Raw genomic sequence first — 11,676 nt, forward strand, 5'->3', positions numbered from 1 at the left:
AACAAAAAACACCAACCCAGCGACCACACCCTGCTACAAACCCCAGTGCCAACTCTGTCCACATATCTATTCAAGTGACACCATCATAGGACCTAACCACATCAGCCACACCATCTGGGGCTCGTTCACCTGCACATCTACCAATGTGATATATGCCATCGTGTGCCAGCAATGCCCCTCTGCCATATACATTGGCCAAACCGGACAGTCTCTACGCAAAAGAATAAATGGACACAAATCTGACATCAGGAATCATAACATTCAAAAATCAGTAGGAGAACACTTCAATCTCTCTGGTCACTCAATAACGGACCTCAAAGTGGCAATTCTTCAACAAGAAAACTTCAAAAACAGACTCCAACATGAAACTGCAGAACTGGAATTAATTTGCAAACTAGATACTATCAGATTAGGCCTGAATAAAGACTGGGAGTGGTTGGGGCATTTCAAAACCTAAACTTAATTTCCCCAATACTAATTTCTCCCTACTGTTACTCACACCTTCTTGTCAACTGTCTGTAATGGGCCACTCTCTTACCACTTCAAAAGTTATTTCTCCTCCCTTGGTATCCTGCTGTTAATTGATTTATCTCGTTAGACTGACCTAACACTAGGTAAAGCAACCCACATCCTTTCATGTATTTATACCTGCTCCTCTATCTTTTACTTCATACATTTGATGAAGCGGGTTCTAGCCCACAAAAGCTTATCCCCAAATAAATTTGTTAGTCTGTAAGGTGCCACAAGGACTCCTCGGTTTTTTTGCTGATACAGACTAACACGGCTACCGTTGAAACCTGCAATATTGGTGATATCTGGAAAACATTCTGCAACTTGATTAGAGATCAGGTTACAGTGGGTTGGCAGTATCAGCTGACACCATGGGACGTGTGCAGGAATAAAAATTTGACCGCTTTTGGAGGGACACATTCTGGGCCCCTGCCACGGCCCCAGGGCTGGAGGAGTTCTGTGCCCCTGCTTGCCCCCCCTTGTGCACACCCTTGGCTGACACAAATCAAGATTTGGAATTAATTTCTTACAGGAAAACCAAAACAGAAAAAGGCTGATGAGAAAAGAACATCCTCTCTCAGGAAAAAGACTACTAGAGTCAAAAGACAAGGGACCATCCAAGAACCAAAGCATAAGGAAGGAGGGCAGGAAGCAGAAGAAGCTGATCAGAGCAGTGCGGCTACTGGAGATGAGGAGTTACGTGATGACAGCAGTCCTTCTCCCTCCAGCTCTCCTATTAAGGACCATTTGCTCTCTCCTGAGAGCCCTCGGTTTTGTTTTGAGGATTATGGCAATCCTTCTGGGTCTAGTCCAGTTCCCATTCACAAAAAATTTACTCAGACTGGCCCAATAATCACCACAGTTAGTGGCACTGAATTGGATGCAGGCATAAGCAATGAGGTTTCAGAGGTAAGAACTGGGGTTTTCCCTTATGGTCAGAGATAGAAAGAATGATTCACTGAACTGCCTTTTACATTCTACGATTGCAATAGGGACCTACCTGGTCTGGCTCAGGGCCCGCTTCAGATTCCTTCATCTTCCATGGTTCTCTCACCCTCAACGCGGTTCGGCTACTGAGGTGACTTAGCCCTCTAGCAGATCACAACAAGCCCACCCCTTCCTGCGTATCAAGTCCAGACACAAAACAAAAATCTTCTGCCCCAGTCTCAGGGTGGGCCCAGCCTTGCCTTATAGAACACCTGTCTTCTCTTTCACCATTGCTCTTCCGTTCCAACTCTGCTATTCTCCTGAGCTCAGCTCCAGCCCTTTGGGGCTCTGCTCAGTCCCTCCAGCTTCTCCCTGATCACGGCATCACATCACTAGATGGCACTGCAGACTGTTTCTTAGTCCTCTGTAGCAGTTGAGGGAACCCACGCTCATGCCCACCCTCTTCTACAGGCTCCCAGGCCTGGGAACCCAAAACAACTGGGCTTACTGCCTGTCCATCACTTCAGCTACTCTGATTCTCCTTCCAAAGGCTTATTTCTGACTGCCAATCCTCCTGCCCACCCACCAGCCCATCCGCTCCTGATAGAGGACTGATTCCCAAGGCTGTTTTCCCTGTTTGGCTCCCCATTTGACTAAACAGCCAGCTGCTCATTTTCCTGCGGGCCTGCTATTAGCCACAGGATGCCCCATCATGTGACTTTGCTCATTCCTCTACTTGGAGAGGCAAGCTCTCTAGCACTCTGCTGCTCAGCCCAAACCCCTTAAAGGACCAGACCTTTTGGTTATTGCAGGTCAGCAGGTTATTCACCTCACAGCAGTCCCTGTCTATTACAGGAACAAGCAATCACTTGGTGAGATTTATGGCTGGTGAACTTAGAACGAACAAACAAAAGAAAATATAGCAGTGTAGTCAGCTTGTGGGCTTCACTGCCACCAGAACATTAAATACTGTAGCTAAGGAATTTAAAAGGCTGCATAATATTATGACCAATAACAACATGTGTGATTATGTTTGCTGCAGTAAATATAACAGATTCTTTACCTTCCTGCTATGGGAAAGAGACCACTGCCCTTCAAAAACAGTCGTCCCCAGGCTGGTAGGAGAAGCCTGGGGAACATGGAAGGATATGAAGTCAATTAATCCTCTCGTTCTGGGTCAGGCAGGCTCAGTTGTCCTTTCCCCAGTATCAGCTGTGATCTGCCCCCTTGATGAGAGTTCTACCCTCTCTGGAAGCCCTAGCATGGTCAACACTGAGCCTTGAGCCCAGCCCCGGACTGTATTGTCCCAGGCTCTCTCCTTCTCTTGTTTCACTCCTCCCAGGTTCTTCTATTTTTTGTTTCTTGATGGGCCTTTCCCACAGCTCCCCTAGGCTCTCTTAGTGGAAAACCCTGCACCAGGTTTCAGGTCAGATATCTATGAACCAACCTCGCTCACTCACACGTCTGAGTGTTGCTTATGTTCCTTGGCACTCCTTCCCACTTCCCAGCATGCTTTGTAGTAGCCTACAGTCCTATAACCCTAGGGAGACTACAGTTTTCAGAATGCCAGTCTTTCAAGGGCAGGACTCAGAGCAGGGATGAGCAGGCCCAGGCCTGTCCTTAAAGGGATAGTAGATCATGTGACTGTGAAGAATAACTGAATCTTGTGCTTCAACAGGTGCAGACAAAAAATTTTATTTGGAGAGGCTAGAGTTAAAAAATAATAGCTGCTGTCTATCACTTCAATGAGCAATTCTGTAGCATAACTAAATTTGTCCACTTTTAATAGAAAGATGAATAAGCTTCTGTTCCAAATTCAGTATTTCCTTCATTTATTAATGCAATCCCTAATTTTTCTGGGGAGGCAAAGCCTCACTGAGCCCTCAGCTGTTTACACCAGGGTTGGGCAAACTACGGCCCATGAGCCGTTTTAAGCCAGCCCGTGAGCCACACCACGCAGCTCAGCCCCGCTCTGGTGCTCTAGGTGGGATGCTGGATCAGGGGCCGCATCACATGGCTTGGCTCCACTCCGGCTGGGGCGCTGGGTCGAGGGCCGCACCACATAGCTTGGCTCCGCTCCATCCAGGCGCTGGGTTGGGGGCTGCACCACACGGCTCGGCCTCACTCCGGCTGGGGTGCTAGGTAAGGGGCTACTCCGGCGCTCCAGCCGGGGCGCAGGGTCAGGGGCTGCACCACACAGCTCCCGGAAGCTGTGGCGTGGCCCTGCTCTGGCTCCTAAGCACTCCAGTGGGAGCTGCTGGGGTGGTGCCTGCACATGGGGCAGCATGCAGAGCCGCCTGGCCACACCTCCACATAGGAGCCAAAGAAGGGACATGCCACTGCTTCCGGGAGCCGCTTGAGGTAAGCGCCACTCAGAGACTGCACCCCCTGAGCCTCTCCCCATGCCCCAACCTCCTGCCCCAGCCCTGATCTCCCTCCCACTCTCTAAACCCCTCAATCCCAGCCTGGAGCATCCTCCTGCACCCCAAACCTCTCATCCCCAGCCCCACCCCCAGCCCAGAGCCCACACCCCCAGCCGGAACCTGCACCACTTCCCGCACCCCGATCCCTTTCCCATCCTCCGAACCCTCGGTCCCAGCCCAGAGCACCCTTCTACACACCAAACTCACCATCCCTAGCCCCACCCCAGAGCATGCACCCCAACCCCAATTTTGTGAGCATTCATGGCCCGCCATGCAATTTCTATTCCCCAATGTGGCCCTCGGTCTACACCCATGTTGAAGATATCCTCTTGATCATCATAGGGTCAGAAAAGATTCCCTTTCCCTAATCCATGTTCAGTGCTGCACCGGTGCCTTATGGAGATGGTAGAATCTCCCTAAAGCATCAGCTATAGCTGATGCGACTGCCAGAAGTTGGATAGTGGACTTGATAAGCCAGTGGTTCAATTTGGCATTGCAAATCTTACAATACTATGTTATTGATGAGTGTTGAATTTATTAAGAGTCTGGGTCCCGGTTTAGAAACTCTGTATCCTCAGGCTTCAGTGCTGAGACCTTTCATATCCTTGCATTTTTGGTGTAGTATTTTTAGACTTATTTTCATTATAACCATTCTTTTGCCTTGCAACTATGAGACACATCACTCATATCAATTTCCTGACAATGCAATACAACTGGCTTCAGTGTTTTGGAGTAAACCCAGCCCTTTTTCCTCCTCCTCCCCCCCAACATACTTTTGGACAGTCAAAGCATTCCCAAAGAAATAGAGAGGAGGTGGTATCAGAAATCTGAACTTGAGCCGAGCTTCACAGAATTTGGTTTACAATGGTGAAAAATCAGGGGAATGTAAACTATGGGGGAGCCTTGTGATAGTTATCAGATGTCATAATGCAAGGCACCCGCTAGGAGTCACCTATGGAATGAGAGGTATATTTACGGTTCAGAGTAAATGGCACAGGTAAAGTCAATCACATTAACAATAAGTGTCCCAGGTAAGGCAAATGTACTCTAGGATATGTAAATCTCATATAAAGTGCATCCATTTCAGGGACTGTGAATCCCATTGTTATCAATTGAACAAATGAACCATTCGGCAATTAGCAGAGTGCAAACTTTATTTAGTAGGTGTCTTTTCCTTCTATCCATTCAGGATCTCCCTGGAAATCAGCAGGAGGAGAAATTATCACGGGACAGAATGCGAGCAGAGAAGGCAGAGAGAAGACGGCTAGAAGTAGAGAGGAAAAGAAGGGAACAGGAGGAACAGAAATGGAAACAGCAAGAGCAGCAGGAGCGTATGGAAAAAATAAAAGAAGAACTGGAACAGGAACAGAAGAGAAGGGCAGAGGAGATACGGTTAGTAGGGATAAGGTTCCAGATGGGAAAGGAAATATTTGGGTCGAATGGCAACATAAAAAGCATGATTGTTCTTTGGGGGTTTAAGTGTTTGATGTGTTCCTTAAATGGCAAACTCCATCTACCCATACATCAGGAAATACACCTCTCCAAATATCCCACTTCTCACACCAGGAACGCACTAAGATATCTCAAGGTTGGGCATCCTCTTATACCAATACTCCCTGACTGCATTTCCAAACAGTAGAAGAAAGCAGCACAGATGAGATATTCTGGAACCTTCTTTTATATTTATATTTTATATTAAGTAGGGCTGTCAAGCGATTAAAAAAATTAATGACGATTAATCGTGTGATTAAAGAAATTAATTGCAATTAATTGCACTGTTAAACAATAGAATACCACTTATTTAAATATTTTGGATGTTTTCTACATTTTCAAATATATTGAGTTCAATTACAAAATATTTTCATATTTATTACAAGTATTTGTACTGTAAAAAAACCATGAAATAGTATTTCAGTTCACCTAATACAAGTACTGTATAGCAATCTCTTTAACATGAAAGTTGAACTTACAAATGTAGAATTATGTACAAAAAAACTGCACTCAAAAAAAAAAAAAACAAACAATGTAAAATTTTAGAGCCTGCAAGTCCACTCAGTTCTACTTCTTCAGCCAATTGCTCAGACAAACAAGTTTGTTTACATTTGCAGGAGATAACGCTGCCCACTTCTGATTTACAGTGTCACCTGAAAGTGAGAACAGGCGTTCTCATGGCATTGTTGTAGCCAGCGTCGCAAGATATTTACATGCCAGATGCGCAAAAGATTCATATCGCCCTTCATGCTTCAACCACCATTCCAGGGGACATGCGTCCATGCTGATGATGGGTTCTGCTCAATAACAATCCAAAGCAGTACGGACCAATGCATGTACATTTTCATTATCTGAGTCAAATGCCACTAGCAGAAGGTTGATTTTCTTTTTTGGTAGTTTGGGTTCTGCAGTTTCCACATCAGAGTGTTGCTCTTTTAAGACTTCTGAAAGCATGCTCCACACCTCGTCCCTCTCAGATTTTGGAAGGCACTTCAGATTCCTAAACCTTGGGTCGAGTGCTGTAGATATCTTTAGAAATCTCACATTGGTACCTTCTTTGCGTTTTGTCAAATCTGCAGTGAATGTTCTTAAAATGGACAGCATGTGCTGGGTCATCCGATACTGCTATAACATGAAATATATGGCAGAATGTGGGTAAAGCACAGAGCAGGAGACATACAATTCTCCCTCAAGAAATTCAGTCACAAATTTAATTAACGCATTATTTTTTTTTTAACAAGCATCATCAGTATGGAAGCATATCCTCTGGAATGGTGGCCAAAGCATGAAGGAACATACGAATGTTTAGCATACCTGGCACGTAAATACCTTGCAACGCCAGCTACAAAAATGCCTGATAACGCCTGTTCTCACTTTCTGGTGACATTGTAAATAACAAGAGGGCAGTATTATCTCCTGTAAATGTAAACAAGCTTGTTTGTCTGGGCGATTGGTTGAACAAGAAGTAGGACTGAGTGGACTTGTACACTCTGAAGTTTTACACTGTTGTATTTTTGAATGCAGTTATGAAAAAAAATTACATTTTAAGGAAGATTAAATTAGACAGTAGAAACTATGTATTTTAAAGAAATCTAAACAAATTTGTGGAACCAAGCTGACATCACTAATCAGCCACTCTGTCCTGTTTTAACCATCCCTTCTCCTACATAGCATTCATTTGTAGATCTTTGGGCCAGGAACCTGCTCTTTTTACGATCTATGAAGAGTGCTCAGCAGGCCCTCAGTGCTCGATCAATTAATAATTTGTGTTTCAGTTTACGGAAACAGGAGCTAGAAGAACAGCACCAGCGCCAGGAGGAAGAGGCAGCGAGGAAGCTACAACACGAGAAAGCAGCACAGGAACGTATCCGACAGCAGCAGGAGGAATATCGAAGAAAACTTCTGGAGCTGCAGAAGAAGAGACAGCAGGAGGAACGAGAACGTGCAGGTGCTCTAAAGAAGGGCTAAAACTTACTGTATCTACAGATAACTCACCCAGAAGGGTGGTTTTCTGGTCAAGGCACTGGACTCAGACTCAGGAGCTCCTGGCTCTGCCTGGAATTCCTGAGACACCTTTGGCAAGTCTCTTAATCTCTTTATTCCTCATCATCTGCACAATGGTGATAATAAATACTCCCCTTCTTCAGGGAGTGTTGAAAGAGTGAATTATTTAATGTCTGTAAGGCACCCAGGTACTACAATGATAGGGACTATCTATGTAAGTACCTAGATAGGAGCGTCTTCATTAAAATTCCTCCATGGCTCTAGTAATAAGGGATCCAGAGAAATTCACCACAGGTGGCCTAGTGTCTAACAAGGCAGCAAAGAGCTTTCTCAAGCAGTCAGTCCCCTTTGATCACAATATAGAAGAACCTGCTTATAGTGAAGTGAAAATCCCAAATTGCATCAGCGCAGTTGGAGTGAATTTCATGCCCCCAGTGGTGGGGTCCATTGTTCTGATTCCTCTAGGAATATTTCATTCCAAGGACACTCTTACCATCCCCCATCTCTGTTCTGACTGAAAAGAAGCTGCCACTACTGTGTGGGTGCGTGAGAGGCAAAGGAATTCTTACCGTCTGCGTTGGTTGCAGCTGCTGTCACTGGAAGTGAAGACATGGCTTTTGAGAGGCACTGGTGTAGCTGCTAGTGCCCCCTGTGGCAGGGGGGTAGGTGGAAGAAAGACCCCCAGCTGCAGCTGAAAAGGGGAGCTTTGCCATATTGGCCTCTCTGTTTACAGTGAAATTCAGCTTATAGTAAAGTTTTTTGGAAACATCATATCTTGTTTAAACAAACAAAATCAACTGTGATGCACTCCAGTCCATTTGCTGGATATTTGCACTACTGTGAGAGGGAGTGGTTAGTTTCTGGGTTCTCTTCCCAGCTTTGCCAGTGATTTGCCCCATAACCTTATGCAAGTCACTTAACTTCAATGTGCCTCATTACCTGTATTTTACAGATGGGAGAAATTAGTACTTCACTACTCACAGAAGTCTTGAGGTGATTAATATGTTAAAGTTTGTAAAGCACTGTGAGATGCTTGGAAGAAAGGCCCTGTAAAAATACAAAGGTTGGGTCTGATACCCCAGGTCACAGGCAAGAGCAGAGAATGAAAACACTAGAGCTGTTAATTTTAAAAAAATTAAATCGTGAAATTTTAGAAGTTATTCGTGATTAATTGCTGTTTTAATCACACAGTTAAACAATATTAGAATACCATTTATTTAAATATTTTTTGGGGTATTCTATATAGAGGGTCAGGGCTGGGGGTTCTGGGCTTCAGTCCTGCTCTGGGCTTCAGACGCTTTTAGGGCATGGGGCTTCATCCCCACTCGAGGTGCAATGCAGGGCTCTGGGTTTCAGCCCGGCGCAGGTGGGGCTCGGGGCTCCAGCCCCCCCCCGCCCGGGAAGCTGCAGGCTGGGGCTACTTCAGCCCTGCCGCCACCACCACCGATGCCTCCTGGCTGCCCACGCTCCCTGGAGCCATATAACTACATGAGAATTGCCTTAAAAATGTAAGTAATTGTTTAACACTAATAGCTGAAAACAAATACTTGAAAATGTGCTGAATGAGAAGTTGTTTTTTTTTTAAATCTCAATTTTAGGGGCCTGGGGTTTTTAAAACACTTGGGGTTGACAATACTGCAATAGCAATATCATTTTGGGTTTTCAGTACAGTTAAACAACGATTTCCTAAATAGGAAATCTTGGCAGCTACTAATTATCTGGTCATCCACCCCCTAGAGGCAGAAAAACGCGAACAGAAAGAAAGGGAAATGTGGCTAGAGGTGGAACGACAACGGCTAGCAGAGATGGCAGAAGAACAACGCCTGGAGTATGAGAGAAGGAAACTGGAGGAGGAGGAACAGGCAAGGCGTGAGGCCGAGGAAAGGAGGATGAAAGCAGAAGCAGCAGCTAGATTAGCTTTGGAGGAAGCAAAGACACAAGCACAACTTCTAGCCAGGTAAACAGCCTTATTCAGAAAAGGAAATTATTCCTGCTGAATAGTAACACATCAGTAGTTAACATCGGTCACTTGGGGCCAATCTAAACAAAAACACTACTAGGGCTGGAACTATGTCAGTGAAAATATCTTCACTGGTTCACACTGGAATTCCAGTAATGAGCCTCAGATTCTAACGTTTGGTCCTGTGTACTCTAGAACTCCAAATTACAAAATGATTCTTTGTGGTGTAGACAAAACTCAACCATGTTTTCAGTACATCCCCAAACTGCGTGCTAAAGCTTTACATGGATCCCAAGTTTTTGAATAGTTCAGCGACACAGCTAGTATCCCATCTATACTACAAAATGGTGCATAGTGCCCAGGTTTCCCACTACAGCTGAAATTGTAGTATGGCTGAAGTTACACCAGCATGAATTTAAATTGCTGAGTTTATAATTATTAAGGAAAAAAATATTGACCTAGCCCACTCCTAATAAATCAAGGAACACTAGCTGCCTTCCTTTCATTTATCTCTAAATATTTTAATTAGCACTGTTTGTTTGCAGGCAAAGAGAAGCTCTGGAGCAGCACCTGCGATTCCAGCGGGAGTTGCTAGTGGAAGCCAGTGGACTGGAACATACACAGCAAATTTCACGCCCATGGGTTTATTCTTATTTTCAGCTGCTCCAAATGCTAGGCTCGGAGACAGCAAAAGAAAACAAATAAATGCAAGGATACTGAGAGGATAGGGGTTATTGCAGTGGACTCTTCCAATTCACTGAATCCAATTAAGAGTTCCTTTGAACTTGTCTGACCCAATGGGAAGTATAAAACATGGCCTAAGACTTCCCTATTGCTTCTTGGGGAGACATTTTCTCTTCTAAATTCACTTCCCCAATAGATAAGTACACTTTATATGTTCATCCAATAGGTGGGAAATCAAGCATTCAAGATGCTATAGTCAACCAATAGACGACCTAATTAACAGCCTGAGTTAGCCCTACAGTCTTTTGTGGACCTTGTAAGAGCAGACTTCTCCTACCCTGTTGCCCCCTCCCAGATTCTCAGGACCATTCTGTAAAAGCAGGGCAGTAGCTTTCACAATCTTGTGGAGGGTATGAGGGCTTCTCTGACTTGCAGAAGGATCCTCAGGCCAACTGACTTACCTATGCTCATTAGATCCAGAAACCGCTAGATTTTATGCATATTAGCATCATGCAATCCCAAGAAGCCAACGAAGACGTCAAATAAAGACTGCTACCCCCAAGAGAACAATTCTTGTTTCTCAAAATCAGGTTAATCATGTTTTCTTCTGCATTGTTTTCTTTTATAGCATATAACAGAGTTAAATTTACATGTGCAAACCACACCGCACATTTTCAATAGATTTGGAACAATGTCATGAGAAATATTTTTATGCTCTTGCTGAATTGGAGCTGGACTTCAGTTGAATTAAATGTGCATTAACTACTAGTGCTAGAAGCAAAATAAATTGATTTACAGTACTTGAGCTTTCCTGTAAAAAAAAAAAAAAAAAGGTAGTGAGTGGTGTCTTAATGTATGTAGCTCCTTTAACCCTTCGTATATATTGCCTGTGGCTGATCCTTAATAAGCATGTCTGGCTGTGCACCAGCAATTCAGAGTTCGCACTTGCTGGACATACACAGCACAGATTTTCATAAAAGAAATACTCCATATACAAAAATAACTTTCCCTTTCTACATTCTTATTATGAAACAGTATCCACCTGCAAGCTTTTTCCATCATATCTGTACATTAGAAGACCTCTTGATGAATATACCCTTATTTTACATAGATGCAGTGTGTGTTATAGGCTTTTAAAAACAATGTATTACATTCTGTGCATGGTATACAATATCAAGAGATTTTGAGTGGAAGGGACAGAATTTAGGTGACGACTTTTCACTTTGATTCCCTCTTCCTAGCAACATGCAAGCACAAAGCCCAGTCCACCTCTGGGTAAAAGAGGCCTGGATGCAGCTCGCGTAAGAACTTATGAATTCTGTTCCTACAGAACTCCTTTTTCTGCCCGAATGCTCCTTCCACATGCCACTTAACTCCTTCCAGGGAACAATGGAAAAACATATCAAAACCACAAAACAGGTATCTAGCACGTGATTACGTGGGAAAGACAAGATGGGTGATTATCTTTTTTGGATCAACTTCTGTTGGGGAGAGGGACAAACGTTTGAGTTTACAGAGAGCTCTGTGAAACATACTCAGTGTCACAGCTAAATCCAAGGTGTAACAGATTGTTTAGCACAGATAAGCCTGGAAGCTTTAATTTGTAACTTTGCTAGATACTACAAATTATAGAGAAGAGAGACACTAGAACAATATCTAGCATCTTTCTACATGAAG

The 11,676-nt window shown here is 44.2% G+C and overlaps 1 protein-coding gene across 7 annotated transcripts in view; it reads left to right on the top strand.

Moving 5' to 3' along the window:
• Positions 1-10,978, top strand: part of KIAA2012 (KIAA2012 ortholog) — a 102,581-nt gene extending 91,603 nt beyond the window's left edge. For 6 of the 7 annotated variants that reach the window (XM_037912282.2, XM_037912285.2, XM_043524737.1 and 3 more), the window contains exons 20-24: positions 1,043-1,419; positions 5,050-5,252; positions 7,127-7,299; positions 9,093-9,312; positions 9,861-10,978. In XM_037912282.2, the coding sequence (XP_037768210.1) occupies positions 1,043-1,419; positions 5,050-5,252; positions 7,127-7,299; positions 9,093-9,312; positions 9,861-10,020 (1,133 nt within the window). In that variant the 3' untranslated portion in view covers positions 10,021-10,978. Of the gene's footprint in view, positions 1-1,042; positions 1,420-5,049; positions 5,253-7,126; positions 7,300-9,092; positions 9,315-9,860 lie in introns of those variants that run through there. The other variant, XM_043524738.1, reaches the window with a different exon arrangement.
• Positions 10,979-11,676: the final 698 nt, after the last annotated feature.

Source organism: Chelonia mydas, chromosome 11 (genome assembly GCF_015237465.2).
Source record: "Chelonia mydas isolate rCheMyd1 chromosome 11, rCheMyd1.pri.v2, whole genome shotgun sequence".
Taxonomy (NCBI): Eukaryota; Metazoa; Chordata; order Testudines; family Cheloniidae; genus Chelonia; species Chelonia mydas.